General features: G+C 37.3%; 1 protein-coding gene and 1 long non-coding RNA gene across 2 annotated transcripts in view; one reads left to right on the top strand and one right to left on the bottom strand.

Moving 5' to 3' along the window:
- LOC131279725 (uncharacterized) overlaps nt 1–18,190 on the top strand; it is a 53,329-nt gene that overhangs the window by 6,678 nt on the left and 28,461 nt on the right. The window lies entirely within an intron of this gene.
- The window catches only part of COL24A1 (collagen type XXIV alpha 1 chain), a 365,386-nt gene continuing 363,856 nt past the window's right edge, over nt 16,661–18,190 (bottom strand). Inside the window, exon 60 of the mRNA XM_058303231.2 lies at nt 16,661–18,129. Coding sequence (XP_058159214.1) covers nt 17,983–18,129 — 147 coding nt within the window. The 3' untranslated portion in view covers nt 16,661–17,982. The remainder of the gene's footprint in view (nt 18,130–18,190) is intronic.

The raw sequence follows: 18,190 nt of genomic DNA, 5'->3' as shown, positions 1-18,190 counted from the left end.
ACATAAAATGAATATTCAAGAATTAGCTAAATGGGAGCGGATGTGCTCAAGCAGTTGAGTTCCTACCTCCCACCTAGGAGGTCCTGGGTTCGGTTCCTAGTGCCTCCTGAAAGATCAAAAACAACAAGCAAAACAAATGAAAAAGCCAACTCAGGGAAGCTGATGTGGCTCAGTGGTTAAGCACTGGCTTCCCAAATACAAAGTTCTGGGTGCAATCCCTGGCCCCTGGTACTTCAAAAAGAAAAAAAAAAGCTAAGTGATTTAGCTCACTTATTTCTTTGTTTATTTAATCAATAAATATTTATCTTGCATCCATTTTCCAAACTACATCTGGAGCATCTTTACAAATCACAAGTCTGAGTCTGATCATGTCAGTCACCTCCTTAAAACCCTTCAATGCTTCATCTTTGCTTTTTAGATAAATAACTAAATCCTTAGTATGGCCTTGAAAAAATCCCTTATATCCTGACCCACATCTCCCCTCTAGTCTGAGCTCTAATTACTCATCGTTCACATGGTAATACAAGCACTACTTCCTGAGAGAAGTATTCCTTAACCATTTCTCCTTCCCCCTGTTCTGGCCTAGTTAGAGTTTCGTCTGTTTGCTTTTGGTGTTCTTTCATTCAGAGCACTTATTTCAAATTGTGATTATATATTCATTTATATTATCATTTGATTAACATCAGTGTCTCTCACCAGAAAGTAAGCTCATTGGTTACTTTTTTGTTCATTTTTAATTTGCCAACTCAGCGCAATGCCTATTCCATGACAGGTACTAAAATATGAAAATGGAAAGGACTTGAGCACCTATCATGCATCACACATTGTGCTATGCTCTGTGATTATAAACATTAAAATCTACGCCCTGCCTTTATGGAGTTTAGTGAGGGGAGACATGCATGTAAATAGGAAAAACAACATACTGACGCAAATGTTAGAATACAGAAGTATAGTGAACCCAAAAAAGAAGGAGCATGTATTCCTTTCAGGGGAAAGTTAGGAAAGATTTCCAGGAGGAGCCAACTTGAAGAAGGAGTCAGATTTGGCCAGATTGACAGGGCAGGAGAGCTTTCCAGACAGAGGCATGAGAAAGCTTTGTATATTCAGGGAACATCAGATAGTTAGGTATGGTTAGAGTGGTTTGACCCTGACAGGAAATGGAGGGAAGAATGCAGCTGACAGGTAATCAGAAATCAGGTCATCAGGGCTTTGTAGGTCTTGCACAGAAGCTTGCACTTCTTTATCCTATAGGTGATAGTAAGACAGACTCATTTCCTGAGCTTGGATTCCAATGTTGGGGCACAGAAGTAAGTGGTCAGGGAAGAAACTACAATATAATTATTCTTAACCAGGGAATCATGACTTATATTATGATTTGGATGGACTTATTATTATAACACAAATATCTGTTTCCAAAGATTTGGCTAAATCTATTATTGGCAAGCACACTATTTGGATCAAACAAATACATCATGATTCAGGAGCTTCAAATATAATTGATGAGCCTTTAGAAGGATCCAAGAATTGGGCTATTACCATTACAGGAATCCACAACCTGATAGAGATGGCATATTTGCTGAAGAGAGTTGTGTGAAATATATATATTTTTGTTTTTTATTTTATTTTATTTTTTAAAAATAGATTTTTAAAAGATATTTTGATTTAAAATTTTTAAACACTTAAAAGCTTTTTGTGAATCACAGAAAAGATCAAGTTCTTGGAGTTAATTAATTCCTGTAGATGTGGGTGTAGGACCCTTTGATTGGACTGAATTCAGTTGGGGTCCTTTGATTGGATTACTTCAGCAAGGCATGACCCAGGATGGGTCTCGGTGCTCTTGCTGGAGTCTTTTATAAATGGGAGAAACATGTGGAGGCTTACAGAGAAACAGAGCCACCATTTTACCTTGCCATGTAAGAGAGGACTCCACCATCGCCTGCAGGTGCAGAAAGACAGAGAAACCCTGAGAGGCTGAAAGAGAGGTTGAAAATTGGAATCAGTGGAGCAGCCAAAGCTGAAGCAATGAGGACAGAGAAGAGAGGAGCCATATGTTTCATCACCCACATCTGAGCTCCAAGAAAAAGCATCTTTAGATGACACCACCATGTGCCTGATTGCTCACAGCTACAACTTGGTGAGACAGCATCTTTTGATGATGTCTTGATTTGGACATTCTCACAGCCTTGAAACTGTAAGCTTCTACCCTACTAAATCCCTATTGTAAAAGTCAACCCATTTCTGGTATTTTGCATTGGCAGCCTTTACCAAACTAAAATACCTAGTAAAATTATTTTTTAAGGGATTATTACTGAGATTATTTTGTGTGCTAGTGTGAAGTCCTAAAATTCCACTGCTAAGTACAATAAAGATGATAGCTCAGACTCTCCATTAATTGCTGTTCTCTACAGATGTGCCACTTTTCTAACTTGGCTTTGAATTACACCAGGACTTGGAACCCAATGCACACAGACTGTGTACCCAGGCTGAGGTGATAATGACTTTATGACATATATCAGAGCCAATTACTATGTAGTTTACAAGAAAATGGTTATACTTTATCTTAAACTGGACAAAACACTATACACTGAAGGCTCAGCTTACACTTATTTTTTTCTCATTTTGTCTTAAGCTTTCTTTTACTAGAGGAGTTATGAACTTATAAAAAAATCATGCATAATGTGGAGAATGCCCATACATCACCCTTTCACCAACATCTTACATTGCTGTGGAATACTTGTTAAAGATTATGAAAGAACATGATCAGACTGTTACCATAATTATGGTCCATAGTGTACACTTGATATATTTTTTCCATATAGCCCCTATTTTAGCACTATGTATTAATACTGCACATTTATTATAGTTCATGAGAGAACAGTCTCATATTTGTACTACTAACCATTGTCAGTCTTCTACTACATGGTTCACTGTGTTATACATTCCCATGCTTTGTACATTGTATCCAAAGTGAACACTCAGTGGCTCTCATTTTGATCATAGAGTTGTGCAGTCATTGCCCCAGTAAATCTTAGAAGGTTTTCCATAGTCCAAAAGAAAAAAATCCTATACCCTCTTTTATTGACACTTAGCATTGATACAGTACTTTCTTTGACATGGATGCAAGAATATCATAGTTCTTTAACTATAGCCCATAAGTTACATAAACTGTATTTTTTCCCATGCATCACTATATTCTTACCACCTTGTAATAGGGGTGGACATTTGTTCTAGTTCATAGAAGAACATTCTTGTATTTGTACTATTAACCACAAGCCTCATCCACCTTTGGGTTCACTATGTTATTCAGTCCCTAGATTAGTCTCTAGCTTTCTTTCGATTGACATTTACATTCCTAGACTACCTCTTTCAGACTCAATCCTGTTTATAAAACAGTCATGATAGTTATACTCACTATAACGTGTTACCATCAACTCTACCTATTTCCATACTTTTATAGTCAAGCTAATTGAAAATTCTACAGAACGTCAAGCATCAGTACCCCTTCTCAGTCTTCATCCTATTACCTAGTTAACTATAGTCTAGGTTTTAATAAACTATAATCTAGGTTTTAACTCCATGTGTTTATTTTTTTGTATTCAGTTCACATTAGTGAGACCATACAATATTTGTCCTTTAATGTCTGACTTATCTCACTCAGCATAGTGTCCTCAAGTTTCCTCCATGTTTTCATGTGTGTCCCAAATACATTTCTTCTTACAGCACCATAGTATTCCATCATATGAAGACATCACATTTTGTTTATCCATTTATTGGTTGATGGACATGTGGATTGTTTCTATCTTTTGACAGTTGTGAATAATGCCACTATGAACATCGATGCTCAAATGTCTGTTTGCCTCATGGTTTTCAGTTCTAATTTATTCCTAGTAGGGGGATTGCTGGATCATACAACAGTTCTATACTTAGCTTCCTGAGGAACTGTCAAACTCTCTTCCACAGAGGCTGCATCATTCTACATTCCTACCAACAGTGAAGAAGTGTTCCTATTTCTCCACATCCTTTCCAGCCCTATTTTTTTAAAAAATGGCCATTCTATGAGGTTTGAGATTATACCTCATTGTAGTTTTTTTTCTAAAAATTTTTTTTACAATTTTTTTTAAAGATTTATTTTTTATTTATTTCTCTCCCCTTCCCCACCCCCGGTTGTCTGCTCTCTGTGTCCTTTCACTGTGTGTTATTCTGTGCCTGCTTGTATTCTTGTCAGTGGCACCCAGAATCTGTGTCTCGTTTTGTTGTGTCATCTGGCTGCATGAGTTCTTCGCGTGTGCAGCGCCACTCGTGGGCAGGCTGCACTTTTTTTGCGCTAGGTGGCTCTCCTAATGGGGTGCACTCCTTGCATGTGGGGCTCCCCTACACAGGGGACACCCCTCCGTGGCATGGCGCTCCTTGCACGCATCAGGACTGTGCATGGGCCAGCTCATCACATGGGTCAGGAGACCCTGTGTTTGAACCTTGGACCTCCCGTGTGGTAGGCAGATGCCCTATCCATTGGGCCAAATCCGTTTCCCTCATTGTAGTTTTGATTTGCATTTCCCTGACAGCGATATTCAACATTTTTCATGTGCCTTTTCACCATTTGTATTTTCACTTGATCATACATGTGAAGGTCTGTTTCTGAACCGTCAATTCAGTTTTACTGGTCTATATGTCTGCCTTTATGCAAGTACCATGCTGTTTTTACCACTGAAACTAAGTAATATGATTAAAAATCTGGAAGTGAGAGTCCTCCAACTTCTTTTGTCCTTTTAAAGATGTTTCTGGCTATTCGGGTCTCCTTACCCTTCCAAATCAATTTTAAAATTGGGTTTTCCATCTCTTTAAAAAAGGCTGTTGGAATTTTTATCAGGATTGCATTAACTCTGTATATCAATTTGGGTAGAATTGATGTCTTAACAATATTTAGTCTTCCTATTCATGAACACAGAATGTTCTTCCATTTATTTAGGTCTTCCTTGATTTATTTTAGCATTGCATTGTAGTTTTCTGTATACAAATGCTTTACATCCTTAGTTTATTCCTATTTTGACTATTTTTGTTTTTAAGATTTTATTTATTTATTTAGTTCCAACCCCCCCCCCCCCAGTTGTCTGTTCTCTGTGTCTATTTGCTGCGTCTTGTTTCTTTGTCCGCTTCTGTTGTCGTCAGCGGCACGGGAAGTGTGGGCGGTGCCATTCCTGGGCAGGCTGCACTTTCTTTCGCGCTGGGCGGCTCTCCTTATGGGGCGCACTCCTTGTGCATGGGGTTCTCCTAAGCGGGGCACGGCACTCCTTGTGCGCATCAGCACTGCACATGGGCCAGATCCACACGGGTCAAGGAGGCCCGGGGTTTGAACCGTGGACCTCCCATGTGGTAGACGGACGCCCTAACCACTGGGCCAAGTCCGTTTCCCTATTTTGACTTTTTGTTGACATTGTAAATGGAATTTCCCCCCAACTTCCTCCTCAGATTGCTCATTACTAGTGCACAGAAACACTACTGATTTTTGTGTATTTATCTTCTATCTTGCCATTCTACTCTATTAGTTTGTTTTAGATTTTTTGGGGGATTTTCTAGGTATAGGATCATATCATCTGTGAATAGTGAAAGTTTTACTAATTCCTTTCCAATTTGGATGCCTTTTATTTCTTTTTCTTACCCAATAGCTGTAGCTAGAACCTCTAGCACTATCTATATTGAGCAACAACAGTGACAATGGGTATTTTTTGTTGTTCCTGACCTCAACGAGAAATCTTTCATAATTGAGTACAATGTTAGCTGTGGGTTATTCATATATGTCTTTTATCAGGCTGAGAAAGTTTCCTTTGATTATTATCTTTTGAAGTGTTTTTATCAAGAAAGGATGTTGGATTTTGTGAAATGTATTTTCTGTGCCAACTGAGATGATCATGTGATTTTTCTTCTTTAACTTATTAAAGTGGTGTATTATGCTGATTGTCTTGTGTTGAAACACCCTGGGATAAAACCCACTTGGTTGTAATGAATAATTCATTTAATGTGTTGTTGGATTGATTAGCTTTTATTTTAAGGGTTTTTGCATCTGTATTAATTAGGGAAATAGGTCTGTAATTTTCTTTTTCCATCATATCTTTATCTGACTTTGGTATAGGGTGATATTGGCTTCATTGAATGAGTTTGGTAGTGTTCTTTCCTGTTTAATGTTTTGGAAGGGTTTGAGTAAGATTGGTATCAAATCTTCTTCTTTTTTTTTAAAGATTTATTTCTCTCCCCTTCCCCCCCACCACAGTTCTCTGCTGTTTGTGTTCATTCGCTGTGTGTTCTTCTGTGACTGCTTCTATCCTTATCAGCGGTGCCAGGAATCTGTGTTTCTTTTTGTTGCGTCATCTTGTTGTGTCAGCTCTTCATGTGTGCGGTGCCATTCTTGGGCAGGCTGCACTTTCTTTCACACTGGGTGGCTCTCCTTATGGGTACACTCCTTGTGCATGGGGCTCCCCTATGCAGGGAACACCTTGAGTGGCACGGCACTCCTTGTGTGCATCAGCACTGCACATGGGCCAGCTCCACACAGGTCAAGGAGGCTGAGGGTTTGAGCTTTGGACCTCCCATGTGGTAGGCAGACACCCTATCCATTGGGCCAAGTCTGCTTCCCAAATCTTCTTTGAATGGTTGGTAGAATTCACCTGTGAAGCCATCTGGTCACGGGCTTTCATTTTGGGGAGTTGTTTGATAACTGTTACTCTTTTTGCTTGTGATTGTTTTGTTGAGGTCTTCTATTTCTGCTAGGATCAGTGTAGGTTGTTCATATATTCCTAGGAATTTTTCCATTTCATCTACATTTTCTAGTTTGTTGGCATACAGTTGTTCATAATATTTTCTTATTATCTTTTTTATTACTGTGGAGTTAGTAGTAATGTCACCATTTTCATTTCTGATTTTATTTATTTGCATCTTCTCTCCTTTTTTCTTTGTCAGTCTAGATAAGGGCTTGTCAATTTTGTTGGTCTTCTTAAAGAACCAGCTTTAGGTTTTGTTAATCCTCTCTTATTGTTTATTTTGTTCTCAATTTGATTTATCTCTGCTCTGCGCTTTGCCATTTCATTCCTTCTACTTACTTTGGGCATAGTTTGCTGTTCTTTTTCTAGTTCCTCCAGCTCCATAGTTAGGTTATTGACTTTGGCGTTTTCTTCTTTTTTAATGTAGGGCTATAAATTTCCCTCTCAGCACTGCTTTCATTGCATCCCATAGGAACTATTCTGATATGTTGTGTTCTTGTTTTCATTCACCTCCAGGTATTTATTGATTTCTCTTGTAATTTCTTCTTTGACCCACTGATTATTTAAGAGTGTGCTGTTTAATCTCCATATATTTGTGAATTTTACCTTTTTTGCCTGTTGATTTGCAGCTTTATTCCATTATGATCAGAAAAAGTGCTATGTATAATTTCAATCTTTTAAAATATATTGAGATCTACTTAATGATTCAACATATGGTCTATCCTGAAGAAAGATCCGTGAGTACTTGAGAAGAATGTATATTCTGCTGTTTTGGGGTGTAATGTTCTGTATATTTGTATTGGGTTTAGTCCATTTATCATATTATTAAAGCTCTCTGTTTCTTTAGTTATCCTCTGCCTAGATGTTCTATCCATCGATGAGAATAGTGTATTGAGGTCTTCAACTATTTTTTGTTAGAGACATCTATTTCTCCCTTCAGTTTTGCCAGTGTTTGCCTCATGTGATTTGTTGCATCCTGGTTAAGTGCATATGGTTGTTATAGTCTCGTGGTGAATTGCTCCTTTTATTATTAGCATATAATGACTTCATTGTCTCTAACAACAGCTTATTATTATTTTTTAAACATGGGGAATGAACCAGGGACATCACACATGTGAAGCACATGCTCAAGCACTTAGCTACAACCACTCCACAACAGCATTGCTTTTATAGTCTATTTCATCCAATATAAGTATAGCTGCTTGTATTAGTAAGCCAAAGGGGTGCTGATGCAAAGTACCAGAAATCTGTTGGCTTTTATAAAAAATTTGTTTGGGGTAAAAGCTTACAGTTACAAGGCCCTAAAGAGTCCAACTCAAGGTACCATAAGAGATATTTCCTCACCCAAAGTCTGTTGCCACATGCTGAAGCACGATGGCAGGTGATGTCTGCGAGGGTTCAGCCTTCCTCTTCCCTCTTAAGGCTCCATGGGTCCAGCTTCTTCTGATTTCAGCTGTAGGCTGGCATAGGGCTTGTCTCTCTTCCTGGAGCTCATTTCTGTCCAGGCTCAGCTGCTTTGTTCTCTTCACAAGATCAGCTGTGAACTCTCAGGTGAATGGCTCATTTCTTTTCCCAGGGCTTCTGCCATGTCTATTGAGCTGTTTTTTTTTCTCTGTGTATCTTCTCTGTGTATCTATGTCTGTGTCTCCTAGATTCAGTGTCCATTTATACAGCACACAAGAGGGATGGGGACTCAAACTGAGTTGCCCTAATGATGTGCTCAAATCAAAGCCCTAATGTTAACGTAATTTAATCAAAGGTATCTCAGCTGAATCTAATACAGTCAAAAGGTATCACACCTAGAGGAACAGACCAGTTTACAAACATAATCAATTGCTCTTTTTGGAATTCATAAATAATCTCAAACTGCCACACTACTCCTTTTTTTTTTTTTTTTTTTTGTTACTGCCTGAGTGGAATATATTTTTCCAGTCCATCATGCCACCAGTCTATGTCTGGTTTTTTTTTTTAAAGGTTTATTTATTTCTCCTCACCCCCCATTGTTTGCACTTTCTGTCTGCTTTCTCTGTGTGTTCATTGTGTGCTTTGTCTTCTCACCTTCTTTTAGGAGGCACTGGGACTGAACCCTGGACCTCCCATGTGGGAGAGAGGTGCACCATTGATTGAGCCACATCCACTCCCTGCTTGTTGTTTCTTATTGTTTCTCTTGATTAGTCTCCTTGTTGCATCATCTTGTTGAGTCAGCAGGCCATGCAAGCCCATCATGTCAGCTTACTGTCTTGCTTGTCTTTAGGAGGCACTGGGAACTGAGCCTGGAACCTCCCATGTGGGAGGTGGGTGCCCAACTGCTTGAGCCACATCTGCTTCCCAGTCTGTGTCTTCTGATTGGGAGTTTAATCAATTAACATTCAATGTTATTACTGTAAATGCAGTTCTTCACCCATTTTCATCTTGGGGTTTTGTCATGTCTTGTTTTCACTACTCTTTTTACACGTTTAGTTACTTTTACTGATATAATCTTCATTTCTAGACTCTCTTCCAAGCCTCACTTTTGCCTATCTTTTCTTTTTGGGCTGTATCACTCCCTTTACTGTCTCCTGCAAAGCCTGTCTTTTTGTTACAAACTCTCTCCGTTCATTTATCTGTGAATATTTCAAATTTACCCTCATTTCTGAAAGTCAACTTGCTGGATATAAGAATCTTGGCTGGCAATTTTTCTCTTTCAGTATCTTAAATATATCATACCACTGCCTTCTTGCCTCCACAGTTTCTGATGAGAAATCAGCACTTAATCTTATCGGGCATCCCCTGTATGTGATGAATCTCTTTTTTCTTGCTGCTCTCAAAATTCTCTCTTTATATTTGACATTTAACCTGATTAGCATGTGTCTTGGAGTAGGTCTGTTTGGATTTATTCAGATGGGATTATGTTGAGCTTCTTGGACACAGATATCTATGTCCTTCAATAGGGTTGGGAAATTTTCTACCAATATTTCCTCAAATATTCCTTCTGCTCCTTTTCCCTTCTCTTCTCCTTCTGGGACACCCATGATGCATATGTTTGCTGTCATTTAGTTTCCTGAGACCTTGCTCAATTTTTTCCATTCTTTTCTTCATCTTTTCTTTTGTATGTTCACTTTCTGAGGCCATTTCTTCAAGCTCACCAATTCTTTCTTCTGCCTCCTCAAATCTGCTATTATATGATTCCAGTGTTTTTTAAAATTTCATTTATTGCACCTTTCATTCCCATAAGATCTGCTGTTTTTCTGTGTATGCTTTCAAATTCTTCTTTGTGCTTATCCAGTGTCTTCTTAATATCCTTAATCTCTTAAGCATCTCATTAAATTTATTAAGGAGATTTGTTTGAACATCTATGATTAGTTGTCTCAACTCCTTTATGTCATCTGGAGGCTTATCTTGTTCCTTTAACTGGGCCATATCTTCCTGTTTCTTGGTGTGGATTGTAATTTTTTGTGGTGTCTTGGCATCTGATTTATTAGATGTATTTATTCTTGGCCCCTTTTTTTCTTTAGTCTAGGGCTTTCTATTTAATTGGCTTTGTGCTACAGTTCCTCTTTTATACTTGGTTCAACTTAATTTGGAACTTTATAGTGGCTTGTGTTTAGCCAATCTGAATTTTTTAAGCTCTTTTTCATCTGTTTCTTGTTCTTTCTCCTTTGTTTTGGAATAGGACTTGAGGACATGTTTAGTACTGTAAGCCATGCAGGCTGAAGCTGCCTATATTCTCCCAGGATCCAATGATGTTTCTCCCATCTTTCTCCTCTGTCAAGGGTAGGGATGGAACTGCACTTGTGTGCAGTAATCCAAGCCAGGTAGGCCAAGACCATTTGTAGTAACCTGGAGAGACTGATGAAGCTCCACACACTTTCCTCCCCTGCCTGGGGTGGGGATAAAGCCACAGATGTGGGCAGCAAACTAAGCCATGCAAGTCAAAAGTGACCACAGTTGTCCAGGTAGACTGATCAAGCACCAGCCCCCCTCACCCCTTGTCAATGTTGGGAATGGAGTCTCCAGTATACCCAGCAATCTAGTCTGTGCAGGCCAAAAGTGACTGCAGTTGCCTGGAGAGGGTGATGGAGCATTGTCCCCGCTGTTCTGTCAGGGGCAGGGATGGATCCACAGGAGTTCCCAATACTCTAGTCAGTGTGGGCTGAAAATGCGTGCAGTTGCCCAGAGGCGAGGAAATAATGTCACCTCCTATCCTATTGGGAGTGGAGATGTATCCACAGGTTTACCTACCAGTATGGTTGGATGCAGGCCGAAAGCATCTGCAGTTGCCCAGAATGGCTGGTGTAGGCATTCCCAGCTTCCTTCCTGCCAGAGGTGGGGCCAGAACCTAGGATATAGCTTCAATCTGACCTGGGAGGAGAGAAGTCAGCCCCTACCTTCCCTGTGATTTTCAATCACCCTGCTTCCCCTCATGCCAAGGGTGGAGTTAAAATGGAGGCTACTGGCCATTTTCTGACTTGGACAGGCTGAAACCTCAGCTATTTTTAGGTCTGGACTTTAGCTAGCCGAATTTACTTATCAGTAGCAGAAACTGGTACCTGACCATTTCTTCCTCCCCCATTTTGGGGATATGGAACTTCTGAATCCAGCCATGGATTAGCTCCTGAGGCATCTTACACCACCAGCAGGAGATGGGCTCCAGCCTCTGTGGGGTGTAGTGCTCTACTCATGAATCTTCACCACAGATGGGCAGTTTCCTGCTTCTGTTCTTCGAAGGACATTGCAGGATGCTTTTCTAGTCCTGTGGGCCCCCAAACAGGTGATTTAGATGGGTTTGACTGATTACCAATTGCACTGTAGGATGAGCTGACTCTTGGAGCTCCTTAGTCTGCTGCCATCTTGCCCCCTCCTCCCTTACACTTATTTTTCAAACTATAAAAGTTGCTAGTCTTATGTGGAAGTCCAAACCCATGTTTTGGTCAGGATATGAGGTCTGCCAAAATGCCTGCTGCCAAATAACATGTTCCTACTGCTCATGTCATTTCTGGGCCATTGGCAGCATTCCTTCTCTTGATTTATTGCAAAGCCATAAAACAAGCAAATGAACAAAATCTTCTTGGTTTGCATAGCAAGAAATACATTTATGTTTCATTAAAGGTAAAAAGCAGGGGAAGATCCAGGTGCTGTGAAATCTGAAGCTCATACCATTTTGGGAGTACTCTTTAAAAAAAAACCTAAAAAATATTGTACTTTTGCAAATTTTGAAAACACAAATGCCCATGTGAAAACATTTTGAAGGCTGCTTCAAGGGCCTAAAGCTTAGATTTATTGGTTCCACGGTAACTTTTCCTCCATAGAAAGCATATTTTAGATCAACTTGATAACATTTTTAAAATGCTTTAGATTTTAATGTGCTAAATATTGCCAATGGGAATATATTTTTAAAGTGCAATTTGTGAATTTATAGATTTTAGTTTTGACTTAGGGAAACCTGTTGCTGTGTGTATACATGTTTTGTAGTAAATGGAATATGAATGAAGGTGATTTGGTCTGGATATGCTGTTAACTTTATGAAAATAATTATAACATAAGAAAGTATAGGTGAAATATGTTGCACTGTGATATTATAGAGCCTTTAAGACCTGACTCAAAGTAGGATAAATATAAAGAAAACAAAACCTTGACATGTCACAGTAAAATTGCTGAAAGTCAAAGAAAGATAAAGAGAAATCTTTAATGAAGCAAGAGAAAAATGACATATTACATATAGGGGAAAAACAATATGAATGATGGCTAACTTTCAATGGGGACCCAAAGATACTGAGATGACATAGTCATACTGCTGAAAAATAAGTGCAATCAAGAATTCTATGTCAAGATAAAATATCCTTCAAAAATGAAGATGCAGTAAAGACTAAAAGAGAAATAATTCATCACCAGAAGACCTACATTGTAAGAAATGGTAAAGGAAATTCTTCAAATGAAGGGAAATGCCACCAGATGGTAACTTGGATTTATATGAAAATATATATTTCAAATTTTCTTCTCATAATCACATAAACATAAATATATTTAAAGCAAAATCTATGCTCTGTATTGTATATTTTACTTGAAGTAATTCAGTGTTATCTCTAAGTATATTGTGATAAATTAAAGGTTAATATTGAAATCCCTAAAGCAACGACAAAAAGTGGAATAAAGGGCAGGCGTTTTTCTGTTTTTACAGATGAGGAAACTTTCGCTTTGGAGTTGCCCATATCAGACCAAACCTGAACAAGAATAACTATAAAAGCTGGATAAATATATATTTAAAATAGCTGTTTGATGGTATCAGTGATCATTCAAAGAAGCCAGGAAGATAAAATGAACTAGATCTACACCAGCATTTTTTCCCTTGAAGCATTTGCTGAGCAAAAAACAGTGATTTAGAGCTTTTGACAGTCTCCAAGGCTGGGGCTGGGGTAGGGTGATGAAACTTAGGGTTCATAATCCATCAAGAATGATGAGTCCTAGTAACCATTCTAGGCTTTCAGCTGAGGGCTACTCACAGGAGTATGGGAAAACTAGAAATAGACCAGCTCTCAGAAGGTCTAAATTCCATCCTTGAACTGTCTTAATCACTAATTGGGTCTAATTGTCTGTCAAAGGAAAAATTAAGTTCTCTTGGGTGGGAGATATCAACATATATAATGATTGGCATATAATAAAAATTTGTTAAGCATGCCAAGAGACAAAACCAAATGACTGGAAACCAAAAGAAAAAATAGACAATATAAATAGACTCATAAGACGTGCAGATAGTGAAATAACCAGCTGTGGACTTTATTTTATTTTTTTTTAAGATTTATTTAATTCCCCCCCTCCCCCGGTTGTCTGTTCTCTGTGTCTATTTGCTGCGTCTTGTTTCTTTGTCCGCTTCTGTTGTCGTCAGTGGCACGGGAAGTGTGGGTGGCGCCATTCCTGGGCAGGCTGCACTTTCTTTCGCGCTGGGCAGCTCTCCTTACGAGGCGCACTCCTTGCGCATGAGGCTCCCCTACGCGGGGGACACCCCTGCGTGCACGGCACTCCTTGCGTGCATCAGTACTGCGCGTGGGCCAGCTACACATGGGTCAAGGAGGCCCGGGTTTGAACCGCGGACCTCCCATGTGGTAGACGGACGCCTAACCACTGGGCCAAGTCCGTTTCCCTAGCTGTGGACTTTAAGTCAACCCTGACTCAAAAGTAAGTTTAATAGCAGATTAACACAGTAAAAAATAGGATTAGTGAACTGAAAGGTAAATCAATATGTATTGTAGCATAAGAGCAAAAAGTTGAAAAATCCAGAGAAGAACTTAAGACATATATGAAGCATAGTAAATATGCCTAAAATATGTATAATTGGAGTCCCAGAGGAGAGAACAGTAGAATGGGCAGTAGTAATATTTGAAGAAACCCTGGTCCAAATTTTCTAAAACTTACCACTGAAATTTAGTCACAGATTCAAGAAGGTCTTGAATTCTAAGAAATAATTCCATGGAAAATCACCCTAAGCAAATTTTAGTAAAACTGTTAAAAGCCAAAGACATAAAAATCTTAAAATTAGAGAAAAAAAGATTAATACCTTGAAATGAGCAAAAATGAAATGACAGCTGACTTTTCAATAAATATAATGGAAGCCAGAGGTCAATGGAATGACATCTTTAAAAGGAAATAAGTGATGATCTGGAATTCTATACCCAGTGAATGTGTTCTCCAGAAATAAAGACAAAATAAAGAGTTTTTAGATTAAGAAAACAGAAGAAATTGTTACCAGAAGATCCATATTAAAATGAATACTTAAGGGAGTTTTCTACAAAAGGCAAATTATCCCAGATGAAAGAACTATAATGAAGGAAGGAGCACAGGAAAGGGTAAATAAGTGGCTAAAACTAAGTAAATATTGTCAGTTGAAAAAAATTATATATAATATATATAAATATAATATCGTTTTTACGTATGTGTAGAATTAAATGGAATTAAAGTGTTGTAAGGTCCTTGTATTAAAGTATTCATATATGTAGCCCTTAAAAAGTCAAATATGATTGTTGTAATTTCTACGGTAACCACTAAAAGAACAATAAACTAAAAAATCTAAAAAGCTAAAATTGGTAAACTGGAATTAAAAAAATATTTTACCTATAAAAAGGAAGGAAAGAAAGGAAGAAAAAGAAATTACAGATGAGACAAATACAAAATATTAGTAATATGGTAGGTTTAAATGCAAATGTAATGGAAGTTAAATGAAATGTAACAGGAAAATATTCTTATTAAAATTCTAAAATTGTCAAAGTAGATTAAAAATAAATAAAAATCCAGGTACATGTTGCTTACAAGAGACACCTAAATAAAAGGACACAGAAAGGTTAAAATAAAAAGGAAAAAGATATACCTGCAGACACTAATCAAAAGAAAACTGGTATAATTACACTAATAATAGACAAGGTCTATAATTTAAGGCAATGAGCATTACTGAGATAAAAGGAATATTTCATAATGATAAAATAATTAGTGTAATCTGATGACCTTCCTAGTGGTATGCTGGAGCTGATTTAGACCAGCTTCCAAGAGCAAGTGTGTGCATTTCTTCCCAACTCCATATTCACTGACATCACATTGGCTGCTCGAAATCAGCCATGAAATGAGTATTTATACCACAGATATTGGCTAATGCTCCAAACCAGGGCATTTCCCTTCTCTTCCTTTTGAAGGGTCGGTTGTTAAAATTTATCAGTACACCACTGGATATAATAATCATAAAACAGAAGCAATTAATTATATATATAAAGTAAAAAAGTGAGAACTAAAAGGAGAAACAGGCAAATCTACAATTACAAATGGAAATTTTAATATGCCTCTCTCGTGTACCTGACAGAATGAGCAGAAAAAATTAAAACAAAAAACCCTTCCTAATGTAGATAAGTAAAGAGAGAATTAGTGACATCCAAAACACCAAGGAGTGGTAGGTAAGGTTGGAACTGAAATCAAGTTTTCTGACTCTAAGCCAAATTTTACTTGCTATGGTTTTCTATTACAGTAAAGATCTCTGATATTTACCTTATAATGACCACTGTAATTTCTGTATTAATACAAAAGAAAGAGGAGAAAGAAAGCATATTTCTTAATTATATATGGACACAACTGCCCTTCATTTTTAGAAAGGTTTCATATGAAAATCTATATTTATGAAACAAATTATGGGGAGTGTATGGCTTTAAAGCAGGTGAATAATCTTATTAAGGGATTTCTCATAACTTTATTTGGTGATAACAATCATGGAACTAGCAAATCTTTGACAATGATGATCATGCTAGTGAAGAAGACAAAAGCACAGCTAATGTTTACTGAGTGCTTGCTTCGTGTTAGGCATGATTTTAAGCATTTCCCCACGTGAACCTATTGAATTTACTCAACAATTAAATGGGAATGGTACTTTTATTATCCCCATTTAACAGTGAAGAAAGAAGCACTGTGGAATAATTAATATACCCACATTCACATAGGTAATCCTGAGTACTCTTAACTATTCTACTATTTTGCCTATGCTTAAATTAATTAAATGTTGCTTTAAATTTAATATTTCATGAACAGGTTTAAAATACAAAGCAAGGTATTTCTGTTCTATACATATATATTTCTCAAATGGGCTCCAGGAAAAGAATTTAAGGTTTTAGAATAGTAGGTATAGCAGATAGACTGAAGCTAGAGTATAGGCTCTGGTTCCTTCATTTAGAACCAATCTCTGTGATCCTTTTTGAAAAATTCTGTTTTTCTCAAAAAGAAAATCAGATATCTTTGCTGTGCTACATTTTGTTCAAATAGGAAATATTGCCTGTAATCCTTTTGTAGGTAATAAGTCACTTTCTGATAATGTAAATATACACAGTACAGAAAGATGCCAGAGGGGCTGTAATACATAATAAAAGTATACGGTAACAAAAGAAGAAAAAAATACCCACAAGAACAATTTAAAGCACATTTTTATTATATACAGGTAAGTGTGGTTTGTTGTGATTAAAGGTATGTTTATAATGGATCAACAAGCTTTTCTATACCAAGAAATATAATATTTTTCTTTTAATAATGAACTAATATTTTTCTGGCAACAAAGAAAGACTGAACTGGCTAAGCCTATCTAAATTTGTTTTTTTTCCCCTGGATGTTGCTTTAAAGACTGGTAAGTTGAATGCTTTTCGGTCCCAACACATTAACTTTAATAATAATGAAAGGGAATCAATGAAGGCTACAAAGCAGAAATATACATTTTTTATAATTTAAAGCAGCAGCAATTTCAAAAGGTTTGCTGAATTAAAACTTTACAAAATATATATACAAAAGTATCATTCCAGATGATCATTTTTTTTGTTTGTTTTTTTAATAGTACATCACAATTTCCAAACTCTAGCCCAAACTTACTACTAGATGAAGCTGGCCTATACTAATTTTTTACAAAAATTTAAAAAATAAAATGAAAACAAAAGAAACCTCCCAATTCTCTTGTGTATAAGCACAGGATACATTGTGTAGCTTTGTTGCGTATCTACAAAGAGAATTTTAAAACAGAACTAGGACTTCACATAAATAATATTTTACTTGTTATTAAGTATGTGACCAAACAAATTAAAATAAGTACTAACAACCAAGACAACCAAGACATATCTTGATGTAACCAGTACATACACTCTTAAAGAATGACAAAGACGAAAAAAGAAATAAAATAGTCTACAAAAGCCATTAACCACCTTGTTTTAAAAAGAGCACCAAGCAACACAAAAAGGCAACACATAAGAGGTAGTGTACCACCGGCTAAGATGTATATGCCCACTGGGGACCTGAATACAGCTTAGTGTTTAGGAAACTAAGACATAATAGACTGTGGTTTATAATTTTTAGACAGAAGCATAGCACATTTGGGAGCATTAGCCAGTATTGCTCCATAGTACTCTGCGTCTCCAGCTGTCTAGTGGATACATCACTATCAAGACAGTGAAAAAATACAGGATACCCTGAAGAATTCTAAGTTCATAAGTTTTCAGTTCTAGGGAATTCTCTAAGAAAGCTCAGATCAATATTATTTGTAAAAGAATTAAATACTTTATCAATTATAGTCCTTTAAAAATGCCTTTTCTCCTTGTTAGGAGGAAGTCTTTTCTTCCTGAGATTCTTTACGATTTAACCAATGCTTTACTCCCATACATTTCATAATAGTACTATTCTGTCCAGATTTTTACCTCTGTAGCAATTACCTGGCCAACATCATGAATTCTGAACTAATTTAGAGGCTTTAAAGAAAGCACACAGAACTGCTTTCAATGTAGTACTTCTGTCCAGTTTTGAGATGAGGAAGTTTTTGTACTTCAATAACTGGAAGTTGATTAGGGTCCTGGGTATGAAAAAGGAATTTTGCCTTACGCCAACTGCCATCTTGAATCTGGAAAATAAGAACAAAATGCTTTTTTATGTCAGTTTGTTAGCCGTCATTCTCCGCAGAA

The sequence above is a fragment of the Dasypus novemcinctus genome, chromosome 9, assembly GCF_030445035.2.
Source record: "Dasypus novemcinctus isolate mDasNov1 chromosome 9, mDasNov1.1.hap2, whole genome shotgun sequence".
Classification (NCBI taxonomy): domain Eukaryota; kingdom Metazoa; phylum Chordata; class Mammalia; order Cingulata; family Dasypodidae; genus Dasypus; species Dasypus novemcinctus.
Note: the sequence above shows the minus strand (reverse complement) of the source record. Positions and strands in the feature narration are given on the sequence as shown.